Below are 18,685 nucleotides of genomic sequence, written 5' to 3'. Positions count from 1 at the left end.
ATGTATATTGTTATTGAAAATCTGTCAATTTCACTGGCAAGCTTTTGGCTCAAAAATAAGATCTTCATTTATAATTTGCAGGCAGTGATAACTAAAATTATGAGAAGTAACTGGGAAATAAAAAAACTATTATGATAATTATCTTTCTCATTAAAAACATGAGGCATTCTATTATCACTGGGATGTACAATATACTCTTTAACAGCTGCTGCTACTGATCTGAAACACATCTGAATAGGAAGGCAAATACATTACCGATCACCCAAATGATGAAAAATAGGTCCTGCTGAAAACGCGTGCGAAGTGGGACAGAACAGAACACAGCAGGACGTGCTTCCCGCCTATGCAAACCAGAGCGAAGCCACTTACAGATACTTCAGGAATCGGTCTCAACTTTTCCCCCGAGATCTCCTTTAGGGAGGTTTTGTTTATTGAAGCTGGTACTTGATGGGCTGGTCGGTCCTTTGCTTTGATAACGGGATCTGGAGTTTTCTGAGAGGCTTCACTTCTTCCCGGGGGAGAAAGGCATGGTGTAGGCACCACACTCATTTGAAAGTCTTTTCTATCTATCTGCTTTGCCAAGGAATTCTGGGTTTCTGATGCTCCTGCTTCTGCGTAGGCACTTTTTAGAGGTCCTTTATCTGTCCGCCTTGCAGCCTTCCCCAACATGTTCTCTAATGTTAGCTGAGTTAACCCTGAAGGACTAGTTGTTGGGCTCGGGGAACCCTGGATACTGTCGTTACCCTACATAGGGGAACAAAGTGAAACCACATTGAGCCAAAATCTGTGGTGAATAAGCTACTGAAAACAGTTCTTAAAAAGTTCATTTATTCTCTGAATAAAAGCAAAAGTATATATATATATACACACACACTATTTTATTCTGCAATAAAAATATGAGTAACTAAAAACAGCAGTGCAATAGGTATAAATCGCTTGCTAAGATGCTTTTCTATGTGGTATCTGGTCTTGGTAAGGCATATTTTTTTTACCACTGAGTTACGAGAGAGCCATTCAGAAAGTAGTCACTAAAAATATAGTCATTTCAAAAGAGCATGTGAAAGAAGAGGATCCACCAGAAGTTACGTAAGAATTGTACACTTTGACTTCCTAATGAGCTAACTCCATGAGAAGAGAAATACCTAGAACTTACAGTATTTAGCTTATTTAAGCAGGGAAATGCTACTCTAAAAATAAGTTGACCTATCAAAGTATATTTGTCTTAAATTATTGTAGGGAAGTTTTATTGTTCAAGAGCAATAGATAATAGACCTGTTTTGTGAAATATTTTTCTTACATGAAAATTTCAATTATAGAAGTATTTTTTTTCCATAAGACATGAGCATCATGAAATTGGAAAGCTACATGAATTTTACAAGTACATAGTTCTGAGATTATCCCTAGGAAAGCAAAAATTTTAATTTTTAAATCTGAGAAAGGAGGAACTACAAACATAAAATCAATGGCTGTGAAAGTAAATAATGGAAATGAGAAATACAGTGCTTTTTCAGTTAGTGGATTTTTCTGCTATAAAATAAGAAATTTAAAGAACTAATGTGATCATTGCTTATACTTGCCATAGTAGATTTTTCCAATTTGTTTTATTTACTTAAATATGTAATAAATAAGTGGATATTAAAATGATAAATTTAGGATTTAGAAAAAAATCAATGAAAGCAGAGTATATATATCTATATATAAATTTAAAGATTTTATTTATTTATTTATTTGAGAGCAAGAGAGAGAAAGAGAGAGAGAGCACATATGCAAGCCTGGGGAGGGACAGTGGGGGAGGGAGAGGGACAAGAAGACTCCCCACTGAGCATGGAGCCCAATGCAGGGCTCGATCTCATGACCCTAAGATCATGACCTGAGCCAAAATCACGAGTCAGATACTTAACCAACTGAGTCACCCAGGCACTCCAAAAAGCAGATTATAATTTTAAGACATTATTTGCTGTCTGAGAATGTATATCTTACATTCAGTTTCAGTAAGCTATTCCCTACCCTTCCATTTATAGCCACACAGAACCAAATATCTAGTTATTCCCCAAATTTCGTTTTTTATTTTTAAACTTTTTTTAGAACAATTGAGAGGGGGCAGAGAGAGAGAGGGAAAGAGAGAAGCAGGCTCCATGCTCAGCATGGAGCCTGACAGGGGGCTCGATTTCAAGACCTCAAGGTCATGACCTGAGCTGAAATCAAGAGTCAGACACCTAACGAACTGAGTCACCCAGGCGTCCCCCCAAAATTTGGTATTTTTAAACAAAATATTCGAGTGACTGATTGAACTACTGAGTTTCTTCCTGAGTGTTTGGTCATCATCATGGTCAATGTACAGATCACTATCTGAGGTGAGATTTCCCCTTCAGTAGAAGTGAAGCCTGTGTAAAGGTGAGAAAGCCTGCTCTAGGTTGTGCACAGGCCAGAAGAGGATTTTTTTTTTTAAGATTTTATTTATTTATTTGAGAGAGAGCGCACCTGACAGAGAGTACAAGCTGGGGGGCGGGGGTAGGGCAGAGGCAGCAGCAGACTCCCTGCTGCAGGGAGTCCGATGTGACTTGAAGCTTGATCCCAAGACCCTAAGATCCTGACCTGAGCCAAAGGCAGACACTTAACCTACTGAGCCACCCAGGCATCCCCAGAAGAGGAGGGATCTATCTGTCTGTATGTCTGTCATAGTTCTGCCTCTCTTCCTTTCTTCCTCATCATATCTAGGGCTATTGCCGTAGGCACTGTAGATGCTGGGGATATAATGGTAGCCCAGAACTTAATCTCTGCCATTCGGGGTCTTTGAGGGGGTCCTTGCATGATGCGATTCAGGGTAATCAGCGACGGCACATGATAGAAGGCATGGGTGTGAGTTTGTGTGGTGTCTGCAGCGTCTGTGGAGATAGTAGAGAGGGAGGTCAGTTAGGAGACTGTTGAACGATCAGGATTAGAGGTGCGGGCGTGGCTGTGTTGAGGCAGTGGTAGTGGTGATGGAGAGGCTGGGCTGACATGAGGGCTCTGTAGAAGGCAGGGCATGCTATACTTAGTGACTCTGGAAATCTCTAAAATGGAGTCTGCAATCCCTAATCCTGTCACAAAACAATTTTCCCTTCTTGTGGAAAGTAGCTGGGATTAGCAGGTAACTGTATTCTCAAGAAAGGTCTTAGAACACTCGGGTCTTAGAACGTCTCCTAAGAACCAGCTTGCCTATCTGTAATAAAGGATGAGAACTGTGGAGTGTCTAAGGATCTTCTTGTTATTCATCCTGGGCCTAAACTTGCTTTGTCTATGCTGGCTTGATCTTCTCATACATATATTTCTTTATAAATGATGGAGAAATCTATTTCCAGAGCCCCAGATAAAGAAAAGATGGTGACTGGATGTTGATCCATGTATTACTTTATGTCTCAAGTGAAAAAATAAGAAGGTTGGGATATTTCTGCCCTTGAAACAGTACTGCATTGGCCTCAACTGCAGGCACTGGGCAACTCTCTCTGCTGTACACCACTTACTGAATGAGCTCATCCTTCACCGCCATTCTGAGAACCCTTAGGCTATTCACATGGTTGAAGAACCCTGTCTTCAGGCAGAAAACTGGAAAGAATAACAGAGACCTGAAAAATGCCTACTGTCCTAAATTACTAAGGAATGGAGTGGGGGCTCTTGCAATTTTTGTTTCACAGAGACGAAACGAGAACAAAAGTGTAGACTTGTCAAGAGAAAGTAAACAGGAAATATAGCAAACATCCCCCAAACCCCAGTTCTGAGAAGGTACTGGGGGAAATAGGATAGATTTCTTGTTAATTCAGTCTGGTTGCTAGATGGTGTTATCTCTTCTCCAGCTTTCAAAAAAACTCTAATTTTCTATACTAGTTATATACAATGGGCAGTGGGTTTTCGGTGACCAAAAGACCCTCTACTCATTCATTTCCATCATATTTCCATAATAAAAAATAAACATGTGCTATGTATTTAAAGCAGATATGCCCTAAAAATAAGGTTGGTTAAGCAGAAAAGGTATAATTATGCATATTTGGGCCAGAATCTTTGGATCCCTTTGGGATTCCATTTTGTGTATGACATAGGCAGAAATTGGGAGCTTTTGCAATAAAAATGAGTTCAGTAAATATTTACTAAGCTTCTGCTAGGTGTAAGGCATTTTCTAGGCACTACAGAAGGTACACAGATAAGAAGAACATGGGCATCACCCTCGAGAGGCACAAAGTCTTAAAGGCAAAAAAGGCATAAAGCAGAGAGATAGACACCTACAAAAGTAACAATTTCATAAGGGAGAAGGTAGCAAATATCATTTCAAAAGTTTCAGATGCACTGTTACAGGGATACCTATAAAGCCAGATGTTGGCTACATCACTTTATAAACACCTTAAAAATCACATTATTTTATAAGAAGTCTATTTTTTGCACCCCTGGGTGGGTCAGAGTACAGCCTTTTCTTCCTTCTAGTAGTTCACTCAGGTGTAAAATTATTTCTTTTTGCTTGGCATGAACAGTGATTATACACACAGAAATATTAATGAGATGTATATGGACATTCATCTCACATTTTTCCTAAGATATACCCTGGTTTGGAGATGGGCCGAGGAGGACAGATTTAGCTGTGTTCCCTGGTGAGCATTCTCTTGGTTGTACTGCATTTCTATGATAATATGTTTGCTATGCTACTTTAAATACATGGAAAAGATAAGTAACTGGAGAATCTGGACAGAGTATAAAAGGCTTGCTTACTTTGGCTGCCCCAGAACCAATTCTGGTTTATCCCAGATTCTGAAAGGGGAATTAGGATAAATGAGAAAGGCAAGAGATATACGAGACCAATATTTTGACTTAAGTTAGATCGGCTTCTCTTTTTGAGAGGAAATAGAGACTAAAACCTAGTATTATATTTTATAGGAGTGGTGGTACACTGGCGAAACTCTATTCCTTTCTTTAGCAACACTTTTGACTTACTAAAATAGATGACATATGTATAGATGATGTTGATTGATTTCACATATGTAACACCTTTGGGCTCGACATGCTCTTAACTTAATTTTTTCTTATATAACATATGCATTTGTTATATGCATTAAAACTTAACTTACTATGACCTGATTGAAAAACAACCACATTTTCCCCTTTGGTTTATCATTTAGCTACTGAAAACCTGTACAGAAATTGAATATAATTTGTCAGAGTGGGTAAAGAAATTGTCATGCCATTTTCATGTTCCGATCGTCTGTTCATCTGTTTCTCAGAAGAACAAATACAAAATGCTTTTGATTTAACTTAATATATTTTTTTAAAAGTCCCAAATCTCTTGAACCGTTTGTCTTCTGGGCTCAGAGGCATTTGTTTGTTAAATATTCAATCACGCCCCAGTGCCGGGAACATCAATAGAGTTTGCCTGATTAACTGTAGCATAGCATATGTACGCTGAAGATGAGAATGATTTCCCCAAGGAACCAGCACTTCCTCTGTTGAACTACGTTTCTTAAAAGGACATGCAGATGGGCATTTGGACAATAATTTCTGGATGCACAAAACGGATTGCTCTTGCTGAGCTGTAATTCTAAAAAGATAATTTTAATGACTCTTGAGGGCCACCTACTTGGAGCAGATGGGACCCAGACTCTTTGTATCGCAACTTTAATGTTGAGCGAGTCAGGCTAGAGCTCTGTTTTAGCCTTTGTAAAAGTGGATGATCATATTTATTTATATTTCAATTGATTTTTTAATTCAGTCCACTGTGAAAAGAAGTCTTGTAGAACATTCTTAAAAGTTCTCTAAAAAAACAAAAACAAAAACAAAAACATGTCTGCAATATTCCAAACACATTTGTGATGGCAGTTTTGAATCTAATTGAGATTGAGTCAGCAGGAGTCTTTACTTTTGTCCAATGTTTTAGTGGCTAAATGCATGCACTGACAGCATCCTTTAGTTGGACATGGGCACTGGCAGACAATACAGATGATAGAGGTATATACTTCCACTGTCAACTAAAAAGCACAATTATTTGCATAGATGTAGCTAAAGATATTGGTCATAACAGAATGAAAAAAATCATTTCTTCTTTGAGGACAACAAGATTGGCCACTCAAATGTATCTTAAATGGCTTCCCTAACAACCATCCCCAAGAAGTATTTCTATTTCCACCTCTTGAATTTTATAGGAGACTATTAAAGTAATACAGTTCTCTCTGGGTGGCAAAGAGATAGTGGTATTTAATAATGCATTTTACTAGTTTATAAAGAAGTAAAATAAAAGGAAGATGTAACTGCTTCTAACAAGTAACTAACCTGCAGCAGGCTTAATATTAAAAGGGGTTGGACAAATTATTTTTGTAAATATCTTTTTAAAAAAAATTTTATTTTATTTTATTATGTTAGGTTAGTCACCATATAATACATCATTAATTTCTGATGTAGTGATCCACAACTCACTGTTTTCGTATAATAGCCAGTGCTCCATGCAGTACATGCCCTCCTTAATACCCATCACTGGGCTAACCCATTCCCCCACCCTCCTCCCCTCTAAAACCCTCAGTTTGTTTCTCAGAGTCCAGAGTCTCTCATGGTTCATCTCTCCCTCCGATTCCCCCCTCCATTTTTCCCTTCCTTCTCCTAATGTCCTCCATGCTATTCCTTATGTTACACAAATAAGTGAAACCATATGATAATTGACTTTCTCTGCTTGACTTATTTCACTTAGCATAATCTCCTCCAGTCCCATCCATGTTGATGTAAAAGTTGGGTATTCATCCTTTCTGATGGCTGAGTAATATTCCATTGTATATATGGACCACATCTTCTTTATGCATTCATCTGTTGAAGGGCATCTCAGCTCTTTCCACAGTTTGGCTATTGCTGCTATGAACATTAGGGTGCATATGGCCCTTCTTTTCACTACATCCATGTCTTTGGGGTAAATACCCAGTAGTGCAATTCCTGGGTCATAGGGTAGCTCTATTTTTAATTTTTTGAGGCACCTCCATACTGTTTTCCGAAGTGGCTGTACCAACTTGCATTCCCACAGTGTAAGAGGGTTCCCCTTTCTCCACAACCTCTCCAATATTTGTTTCTTGCCTTGTCATTTTTGCCATTCTAACTGATGTAAGGTGGTATCTCAATGTGGTTTTGATTTGAATTTCCCTGATGGCTAATGATGATGAACACTTTTTCATGTGTCTGTTAGCCATTTGCATGTCTTCTTTTGAGAAGTGTCTGTTCATGTCTTCTGCCCATTTATTGACTTGATTATTTGTTTTTTGGGTGTTGAGTTTGATAAGTTCTTTACAGAGCTTGGAAATCAGCGCTTTGTCTGTAGTGTCATTTGCAAATATCTTCTCCCATTCTGTGGGTTGCCTCTGTTTTGTTGACTGTTTCCTTTGCTGTGCAGAAGGTTTTTATCTTGATGAAGTCCCAAAAGTTCATTTTTGCTTTTGTTTCACTAGCTTTTGGAGATGTATCTTGAAAGAAGTTGCTGTGGCCGATGTTGAAGGGGTTACTGCCTATGTTCTCCTCTAGGATTTTGATGGACTCCTGTCTCATATTGAGGTCTTTCATCCATTTTGAGTTTATCTTTGTGAATGGTGTTAGAGAATGGTCGAGTTTCATTCTTCTGTATATAGCTGTCCAATTTTCCCAGCACCATTTATTGAAGAGACTGTCTTCTCCATTGCATATTTTTTCCTGTTTTGTCAAAGATTATTTGGCCATAGAGTTGAGGGTCCATATCTGGGCTCTCTATTCTGTTCCATTGGTCTATATGTCTGTTTTTCTGCCAGTACCATGCTGTCTTGGTGATCACTGCTTTGTAATATAACGTGATGCCCCCAGCTTTGTTTTTCTTTTTTAACATTTCCTTGGCTATTTGGGGTCATATCTGATTCAATACAAATTTTAGGGTTGTCTGTTCCAGCACTTTGAAAAATGTCATTGGAACTTTGATTGGGACAGTGTTGAAGGTATAGATTGCTCTGGGTAGCATAGACATTTTAACAATGTTTATTCTTCTGTTCCATGAGCATGGAATATTTTTCCATCTTTTTGTGTTCTTCAATTTCTTTCATGAGTGTTCTGTAGTTCCTAGAGTATAGATCCTTTACCTCTTTGGCTAGGTTTATTCCGAGGTATCTTATGGTTTTTGGTGCTATTGTAAATGGAATCGTTTCTCTAATTTCTCTCTCTACAGTTGCATTGTTAGTGTATAGGAAAGCAACTGATTTCTGTGCATTGATTTTGTATCCTCCACATTACTGAATTGCTGGATGAGTTCTAGTAATTTGGGGGTGGAGTCTTTTGGGTTTTCCACATAAAGTATCATGTCATCTGTGAAGAGAGAGAGTTTGACTTCTTCTTTGCCAATTTGAATCCCTTTTATTTCTTTTTGTTGTCTGACTGCTGTTGCCAGGACTTCTAGTACTATGTTGAACAATAGTGGTGAGAGTAGGCATCCTTGACTTGTTCCTGATCTTAAGTGAAAGGCTCTCAGCTTTTCCCCACTGAGGAGATGTTCACTGTGGGTTTTTCATAAATGGATTTTATGAACTTGAGGAATGTTCCCTCTATCCCTATACTCTGAAGAGTTTTAATCAGGAAAAGATGCTGTATTTTGTCGAATGCTTTTTCTGCATCAATTAAGAGGACCGTATGGTTCTTCTCTCTCCTCTTATTAATGTGTTCTATCACATTGATTGATTTGCGAATGTTGAACTGCATTTGTATCCCAGGGATAAATCCCACTTGGTTGTGGTGGATGATCCTTTTAATGTATTGTTGGATCCCATTAGCTAGGATTTTGTTGAGAATTTTGGAATCCATATTCATCAGGGTTATTGGTCTGAAATTCTCCCTTTTTATGGGGTCTTTGCCTGGTTTGGGGATTAAAGTAATGCTGGCCTCATAGAATGAGTCTGGAAGCTTTCCTTCTGTTTCTGTTTTTTGAAATAGCTTCAGGAGAAGAGGTATTATTTCTTCTTTGAATGTTTGGTAGAATTCCCCAGGGAATCCATCAGGCCCTGGACTCTTGTTTTTTGGGACGTTTTTGATCACTGCTTCAGTCTTGTTACTAGTTAGGTTGTCAATTTCTTCCTGTTTCAGTCTTGGCAGTTTTAGGTTTCCAGGAAGGCCTCCATTTCTTCCAGGTTGCTTAATTTATTGACATATAGTTGTTGATAATAATTTCTAATAATTGTTTCTATTTCCTTGGTGTTAGTCGTGATCTCTCCCTTTCATTCATAATTTTATTAATTTGGGTCCTTTCTCTTTTCTTTTGGATAAGTCTGGCCAATGGTTTATCGATCTTATTAATTCTTTCAGAGAACAAGCTTCTAGTTTTGTTGATCTGATCTACTGTGTTTCTGGTTTCTAATTCATTGATCTCTGCTCTAATCTTAATTATTTCTCTTCTAATGTGTGGCTTAGGCATCGTTTGTTGCTTTTTCTCTAGTTCTTAAGGTTTAAAGTTAGTTGATGAATTCGGGATTTTTCTATTTTTTTGAGTGAGGCTTGGATGGCTAGGTATTTCCCCCTTAGGACCGCCTTTGCAGTATCTCATAGGTTTTGACTGATGTGTTTTTGTTCTCACTGGTTTCCATGAATTGTTTAAGTTCTTCTTTGATTTCTTGGTTGACCCAAACATTACTGAGCAGAGTGGTCCTTAGCTTCCAAGTGTTTGAATTTCTTCCGAATATTTTCCTGTGATTGAGTTTTAAAAGCATTGTGGTCTGTGAATATGCAGGGAATAATCTCAATCTTTTGGTACTGGTTGAGACCTGATTTGTGACCCAGTATGTGGTCTATTCTGGAGAAAGTTCCATGTGCGCTCGAGAAGAAAGTATTCTGTTGTTTTAGTGTGGAATTTTCTGTATATATCTATGAGGTCCATCTGGTCCGGTGTGTCATTCAAAGCTCTTGTTTCCTTGTTGATTTTCTGCTTAGATGATCTGTCCATTGCTGAGAGTGGAGTATTGAGGTCTCCTACAATTAACGTATTGTTATCAATATGACTCTTTATTTTGGTTAACAGTTGGCTTATGTAGATGGCTGCTCCCATGTTGGGGGCATAGATATTTACAATTGTTAGATCTTCTTGTTGGATGGAGCCTTTAAAAATGATATAGTGTCCTGCTGTGTCTCTTATTACAGACTTTAGTTTAAAATCTAATTTGTCTGATACAAGAATTGCTACCCCAGCTTTCTCTTGAGGTCCGCTGGCATGGAAGATGGATCTCCATCCCTTCACTTTCAGTCTGGATGTATCTTTAGGTTCAAAATGAGTCTCTTGTAGGCAGCATATGGATGGGTCCTGTCTTTTTATCCAATCTGCAGCCCTGTGCCGTCTTATGGGAGCATTTAGGCCATTCACGTTGAGAGTGATTATTGAAAGATATGAATTTATTGTCATCATGTTGTCTGTGAAGTCCTTGTTTCTATAGATTGTCTCTGTAAATTTCTGTTGTATATCACTCTTGGGGTCTTTCTCCTTTTATAGAACCCCCCTTAATATTTCTTGCAGGGCCGGCTTAGTGGGCACATATTCTTTCAGTTTCTGCTGGTTGTGGAAGATCCGCATCACTCCATCCATTCTAAATGACAGCCTTGCCAGATAAAGTATTCTTGGCTGCATGTTCTTCTCATTTAGTACCCTGAATATGTCTTTCTAGCCCTTTCTGGCTTGCCAGGTCTCTGTGGATAGGTCTGACGTTATTCTGATGTTCCTTCCTCCCTCTGTATGCAAGGAATCTCTTCCCTCTAACTGCCCTTAAGATGGTTTCCTTGGTTCTAAGATTTGCAAGTTTTACTATTACATGCCGGGGTGTTGGCCTGTTTTCCTTGATCTTGGGAAGGGTCCTCTCTGCCTCTAGGATGCGAATGTTTGTTTCATTCCCCAGATTAGGGAAGTTCTCAGCTACAATTTGCTCAAATATATCTTCTAGTCCTCTCTCTCTCTCCGCCCCATCAGGGATCCCAATAATTCTGACATTGGAACGTTTCATGGTGTCACTTATTTCTCTGATTCTATTTTCACGGATTTTGAATTGTTTTTCCCTGGCCTCCTCTTTTTCCTTCTTTTCTATCAATTGGTTTTCTAGATCACTAATTCATTCTTCTGCCTTGCTCACCCTAGCTGTTAGATTATCTAGATTAGATTGGATTTCATTGATAGCATTTTTAAATTCTGCCAGTACAGCTTTCATTTCAGCCCTTCTGTGTTGCCATTAATCGATTTCTCCATTCTAGCTATTGTCTTAACAATTGCTACCCTGAATTCCATTTTCAACATCTTGGTTATATCTGTATCCGTTTGTAAATCTGTGGCAGACATCACAGTCTCTGAATCTTTCCTATTTTGGGGGTTCCTCCTCCTAGTCATTCTTTTGAGGGGTGGTTAAGGGAATGTACAGAGTCCAAATTACTGACCACAACCCAAGCAAGATGCACCTGTTTTCTAGGGACCTTAGGGTTGTTGGCCTCTTGTTCTCCCAGCCTGTCTTCTTGGGGAGGGGCTTGCTGCACTGTTACTCAGGCAACCGTGTTTGGGCAGAGTTCCCCTGTCCCCTGTGGGGGGAGATGGGCTCAGTGAAAACCGTTTTTTGGGGGCTTTTGTTCTCTGGCGCTTTCCCTGGAGGTTTTCCGCATCTCTTCCAAGAGTCAGAGCAGAAGAGATCATTTCCAACCTTCTGCCTCAGAGCAGAGAGAACACGGTCTGTTCTTCAGTGAGCTCTCCAGGCCACACTCTCACCGTTTCTATCTGTGCTGCTATAAACTGCAGTGTCCTGGGTTGTGCGCCCCTCAGCAAGGCTCCCAGTCCTCACCTCCAGGTTGGGGCATGTCTTTGCCCTTTGTGCTTCTATAACCACCAGCCGCCCCCAGTTCACACGCGTGGCCCCGCCACTCCAGGTTTCAGTCTGGGGGGCTGCCCTAAAGTCCTTTCCCCACCGCTACTGCTCTGCGACTCTGTGCCCCATGTCCCCAACACGGAAGGCTTTTGCACTCCTGTGTTGTTTCATCTTCCTGGCACCAGTGCTTATGGTAGCTCCTTTCCCCTTCCATTTATCTTCAGATTTGTGCCTGCAGACTCACGGTCCCCTGTTTCATACCTCGAAACCAATCGGCTGTGATTTTCTGTTTGTAGAGATCCAGATCTCTCTTCTTACATCTCAGGCTGATTTTGTGTATGTTCAGAGTGGTCTGGTAGATATCTAGCTCAATTCCAGGGACCGGTTGGAATAGGGTTCCTTACTCCTCCACCATCTTTTCTCCTATCTTTTGTAAATATCTTTACCTGTAGCCAGTGATGCTTCACAGACAAATAGCAGAAGTTAGAAGGACTCTATGGGGTGTGCAAACTATTGGGGAAAATGATGAGACTCTTTTAATTGTTTAAGACAGAAACATATTTTTCTCTAAGTTAAAACTTCATGCTCTTTTAGCTGATAACACTTTAAAGATTTCTTGCAGAAACTCCTATCCACAACCAAATATTTATCCACAAGATGTTTATCTACTAGCAGAAGTGGTAGAATGATATTCTAAGCAGACAAGAGTTTTAAAAATCTTCTTTTCCTGCCTATCACAATAAGAGCCAAGTCACAAGAACCAAGGGGCCTCTGACTTTTGCAGAGAGGAACAGAGCTTCACAAGATAGTAATAAAGACACAGAGCTGTGACCAGCCTTAAAAAATTTCACACACAGAATAAATATTAAATTTGCCTGGTAGGTTTAGAGTATGTTATGTTGTAATTCATAATATACAGGAACAAAAATGCAAGGCAATATATTCAAAATAAGAGTCCTTCCATTTTTTTCCCAACATAGACATCGACATTTAAAATTTTTAAAAGGCTACAGAGAAATATAAGTAGCCTCAAGAGGAGTAAATATTCTTTCTATTGTGTGTATGTACATGTGTGTGAGAAAGTAATTCAAATTCACTAGTCAAGTATATGGGGTGAGTGGTTTATAGACTAACCTAGAAATATAAACTATGAGGGAAAAAAAATGCAATGAAACAGCTTAACTGCTGAGTGCCAAATAAAAAAAACCAAACAAACAAAAAAACAAACCTTCAAAGCAACAATACAAGGAAAACTGAGGAGGACTAAAAGGGTCTTTTCACTCCATTGTTGGTAAATTTGTCCTCTGCAGCCCTCCACGGAGTTAGATGGGGAGAAGATCTGGAAGCTTCCTAGCTAATTTGAATGCTCTAAGTAGTCAGTCCACATAATTCATGTCCAACTATGGATAATTTTTTGGCTTAATGTTCCAATTTGGATTGTAATACAGGACAAATTACCTGGCCTTGCAAATATCTACTTTAATATGTGATACACAGCCAGAGTTTTGGAAAAAGAATGACAGTATTTCTAGATGAAAAATTAAATTAGGGGAGTAATAAAATATTAATATAAAGCTAACTATTTCAAGTTGTAAACCAGACATATACTCAAAGCCACATTGGGAATAATGGCATAAAATACAAAATAGACATGATAATAAAAGGAGGCTTTTTTTTTCTTTCAGATGCTGTAATAGTGGGAAAGGCACTCTGTTTTAATAACTTTCCTAGAATAATTTATTTTACATGGTAGTCTTGATTTTATAGCTATATATTTCTATAGTGTGCTTTTCAAATAAGAAGTACAAACTGAAAATTAATTGAGTATCAGGAATATTAGTATACATGGCTGCCTAGGGAATAAAATATATAGTAAAGCAAAGACTAAGACAAGAGCATATGCAAAAAAAAGAAAACTCATACTTTTGAGGCTCTCACACTAATGAAGATCTCAGATGTGAATTAAGGATTAGGAACTTAAATTACAAAATCAATGTATCACTGAAAGCTTATTTTAATTAGCTTTTACTACTGTATGTGTACTTTTCCTCTAGCTATCATGATAACATGATTTGATTTTTCTTAGATTACAGGCTCCTGAATATATCTAATTTCCCTTTAAAAATACTCAATGGTTGACCACAAAAGAAGTATTTTAACTACAAGTTACAAACTTCAAGCATAGTAAGTAATGTAATTATCCTCATTCATCCACCATTATTTATGACATGACATTGGTTTCCTTAAGTATAATTATGCTACTCTAAAGATATAAAATTCTAAAATAACAAAACTAATAGTAAGGATGCTTAATTAACTAAACTGATTTTTCTTCAAAGACTATATGTAAATAAACATTTTAAATATCTAAGCCAATTTCCCATTGACTTACACAATTAAAAAGTGGGAGAAGTGATCCTAAGGAAAAAAATTACCAAAAAAGTCCCAAACAAATGAATTTGATCACCATAAATTCTTGTTTAAACTTGTTTAAACATAACCCGTCATTTTTGTTGGTCATGTTTTCTATTTCATAGTTTGTATATTGTTACTGCCTCTAACAATAAACCCCTAAGCTTGTATAATATGGCAAGGTTTCTGCCCTTCTCTCTGGCTGCCACTCTTAGCAGGTTCCAACTAAAGATGGGCCAGGACAGGTGTTAGCAATGAGATGGTCCTAGTATAGACTCTAGCCCTATGCTACTAGTCATTTGGATGGTCATGGCACAGGGGTGACCAGATAGCCATGCCACTCAGAGCTTGGGTAATGCGTGATACATTTATTTTCAATTTCATGTAGTCGGTAATTAGTATATGTTTGAATAATAAACGATGAAGGATGTCAGAAGTAGAGTAGCTAGTAGCAAAAGAAAGCACACCAAGTGATAACAAACTAAAATATTCAGAAATAGTATTCCTCATTTTCCCATGAAGCTCTATTGCTTCTTGTCAAGGCTTATCCTTCATATAGACAAAAACACTAAGTTCCTCATGTCATGATGTTTAAAGGGCAGTTTCCCTCATAAAACTTTTCTCAAAGTTTTCAGGGAAGGGACTATAACATTTCCCACCTGCCCTGAAATTTCCACCATTAAAGGAATTCTTTTGATTTAGGTAAGAAAGATGGTGCTGTTTATATGGGAAGGGGATGGGCTATCCCATTAATGAAATGGTATGAATTAATTTATCAGATTAACCAATTAATACTGTAGAAGAATTGACAGCTGGGATGGGGGCAGTGCTAGATGCTGAAGGCAAACATTTATTTTAGTTTTTATATCTTAATGTTATTCAGGGTGAAAGGGACAAAGATGTCCACAGCAACATTTAAAATGTTGGCATCAAATGTACTATTTATGCATAAAGCAATTTGTGGTAGATTTATATTTGGTATTACTAATAGTTTCACCATGCTCAGAAGCAAAGATACTATAAAAAAAAGGATTTCCCCATGCACCTTGCAATGGAAACTCATTAAAAGTTGCAAAAAACCATAATTACTGCCTGAACAATTTCATCATATTCTCAACTGGCTCTGAAGGTAGGAGCAATGAACCTAATCTACATCCTGCTGTCCAAGGGGAATTCTTGATCAGTTATAATTATTAAAAAAATTTTTTTGCAAGCATATACAAAAAGTTTTTCTAATTATTATTATATAATAATTATACTCTATATAACTTAATATATAATTTGCTATATTTATATTTATTACCTATAATTTAATATATAGTTATTATATATTATTATATAATTTTGACATAGAAATGATTTGTATCATTTTACAAAACCATAACTTGACTGTAATCTGCTTTTAAGAAAATTATTTTTCACAGAAAATAGGGATGCCTATCATTAGAGAACAAAGCTGAAAGAATTTCACAAATTCATTTCGTATGAGGGAAAAGAGTCATCATAATGTATTAAGATTTAAACAAATGTTTCAGAACTACTTTCCGTTTGGTTTATGACAAGTTTTTTTTAAACTTTATGTGAATTTACTGATTTATAAGATATATTTGTATTCTAAATAATTGCAAACAGAAAACCTCGGGTAAGGCAAGTCCCAGCACTAATCCATGATTCATTATCTAAACTTTAATTGGCACAACTCTTGAAACTCTGGGACCATATGGAAAATAATGAGTCTTAATAGGTCTAAGGTGGAGGGATGGTAGGGTAGTGAGGAAGCCAGAAAACCGTCAGTTCAGAATGCTTAGCCACTGCAGCACAATCTGCCCAGAGAGCTAGAACAATGTGTTCTCAGTGTTTTACTGGTTTCGCCATCATATAGCTAAACTGCATGTTATTTCTCTCATTCTGTGAGACAAAAATTAAAATGAGAAAACAAAAACAACCCCAAAACTGGTTTCCATAATTAAAAATGAAATTGGCTGACTGTTAATAAAAAAGGCAGCAATTTAGAGTTACCATAACAACCCGAGGCAACTGTTGACTGACACTGCAATCTGCCACCTTTTTATAAATAGCAGTTGATTCCCCTTCTTTCATTTCAGCTGGTTTTAGTGCTCAACGGAGCTAATGGAACAACTGCGCTTTAGAACGACTTCACTCATCAAGCAGTGTACCTCTTCGCTGCTGTCACCACCGTAAAAATCATCCTCCGATTCGGTGTCTCTCCTTGTCACACTGGCATCCTCTTTTAGATCCAAAATAAATGGGCACCCCTCTGGGGACATGTTCTGAGTTTTTCCATGAGGTGCTGATCGTGGTCTTGATGAAAAAGTGAAAATGTCCTTTGGAACAACCTGGGTTTCCTCTGCCAGTTGGCCATGTTCACTCTCCTTGCTGGCTTCCAGCCTCAGATGTGAAGTGTGGCAGGAATCATCATCCAGAAGGAGAGACTGTCTGCTGGATGCCAAATGGGAAATGCGATCATCATTTTCAGGAAATATCCACTCATCTGACATTTGGGAAAGATGACAAAAATTAGAGGAGTGTTCCATCAGTGTTATATTAAGGCAGGTAGTTAGGTTAAAATTTCTTGGGTTGAAACAGAGATTTATCAAATAATGCAGAAGCCAAGGAATGCAATTTATCTACCATCTTGTGACCTGCTAAACATTTAACCCATAGATCAGTGCCTATAGCTACAGGAAACTTATTTGCACTTCCTCTCCGTCTGAGTTGAAACACTGGTCAGGAAATTTTTAAGTCTGAAATAATTATCACCTGTCTTGCAGCAAGTTCTTCATAGCACAGCCTCATTAATTTGACATTCCAGGAGGGAAGAAATCTTCCAAATTTAAAAGGGTTTGAGTTACTAATATCTTCTTTTAACTGCAGGAGGACAGAATATTTAATGTTTCTTTAAATAAAATAACTGGGCATTGTTTGGATTACAAATCATGGAGGAGAGGAAACCATGAAAAGGTTAACAGGCCTTTCCATCCTACTGACTGAAACAGGACAATTCATAGACTAAACTGAGTAGACTTTTCCACTAATAGTAAATCCACAGAAACACTTGTTAATGTGATTGGTAAAAAAGATCTTTAATTATAGGAGAGAATGTTTTGATACATAAATCTTTTTGCACAACATTATTTGTTTTGATTAAAAATACTGTATACTACTACTGGGATACATTTTAATCAAAACCTTAAAAAATTTTGAACTTTAAAATTTTTTTTGAAATTTAGTTGACACACAATGTTATGTTAGTTTCAGATGTACAACATAGTGAAAAGATTTTAATCTTTTATGTAACATTGAGATAGATTTTTCTAACTACGATCCAGGCAAACTGACACAGACAAATATTTATAATGAATGTCATTAAAAGCATGCTTACTTTCTTCTTTAGAATGACAGCAGGAAAAGATTGCATTTTTCTCAACTTAGTCTATTTTCCTTAAAATTTACTTTTTTTGCTGCATTATGTCAATGGTGAAAATCTTAACAAAAATCTGTTCAGCAGAACCAAAATGTGGACATGGTAATTTTACCCCGACTCTTGAATCCTGCTGTATCTATCTTCACAAGAAAAGTAACTAAGAGATATCTAACATTTGCTGACTTGAAACTCTAAAGCCTACAGTTCAAAAGCAACAAACAAAAAGACCTTTAATAAAAATAACATTAATGGCACAAATAAAATCATATTCATCATAATGTATTCATTTCTTAACTTAAGATTATCATTATATAATATAACTTGCTTATAAAAAGGGTAACAAATATACATTTCTTAGAGAAAATCTGTAACTTTCACATTTTCTGTAAGTAAGTGGCCCAGAGCAGGCTGAATCTACTTCATTGGACCACATTCATAAGGGGATGTGGAGGGTCTGAAGTCAGTATACTGTGAGCAGGTGAAATAAACAGATTCACTGGGCTGTCCTCTTTTGGACAGCAAATCCTTTTGCATGGTGTTAAGCACATAGCAGATGTTTTGTAAACACAGTAGATGCTTTATTAATAAATAAATGTTGAAAAAGATCATAAAAACCAATGGGCTGCATTAAGTACATTGATAGTAAAGAAAATTGGAGGACAAGATACTGGGAATCTTCATTATGCAATTCAAAAACTTGCATGACCTATTGCCAAACGTATTATTAACTGTCAAAAAGTCAAAGTAAAAGGAGTGTTTCTACACCAAACAAACTCTAATTATCTCACCACCACATGCTTTTTTGGAATTCGTAGTTTTACCTCAAGTATTTCCATATCAATTGTAATGAATAATTTGGTGTGTTTTCTTAGGAAAATATGTAAATTACTGTGTAATCACAATATTGCAGCAAACAAGATAAATGCAAGAATGATCACCTAAACATCTAATTAGTTTTTCTACACAGTCAGATTTATGCTAGAGACACTAATTGTGC

The 18,685-nt window shown here is 37.4% G+C and overlaps 1 protein-coding gene across 6 annotated transcripts in view; it reads right to left on the bottom strand.

Annotated features, from left to right (window-relative positions):
- The window catches only part of CFAP20DC (CFAP20 domain containing), a 261,449-nt gene that overhangs the window by 73,272 nt on the left and 169,492 nt on the right, over positions 1-18,685 (bottom strand). For 3 of the 6 annotated variants that reach the window (XM_034997947.1, XM_034997948.1, XM_034997952.1), the window contains 2 exons: positions 16,421-16,755; positions 370-744 (listed from right to left, as the gene is read on the bottom strand). In XM_034997947.1, coding sequence (XP_034853838.1) covers positions 370-744; positions 16,421-16,755 — 710 coding nt within the window. The remainder of the gene's footprint in view (positions 1-369; positions 745-16,420; positions 16,756-18,685) is intronic. The other 3 variants (XM_034997949.1, XM_034997950.1, XM_034997953.1) reach the window with 1 other exon arrangement.

Source organism: Mirounga leonina, unplaced genomic scaffold (assembly GCF_011800145.1).
Source record: "Mirounga leonina isolate KUSES-001 unplaced genomic scaffold, KU_Mleo_1.0 Mir_94, whole genome shotgun sequence".
Taxonomy (NCBI): domain Eukaryota; kingdom Metazoa; phylum Chordata; class Mammalia; order Carnivora; family Phocidae; genus Mirounga; species Mirounga leonina.
The sequence above is the reverse complement of the archived record's forward strand: the minus strand, read 5'-3'. Positions and strand labels throughout refer to the sequence as shown.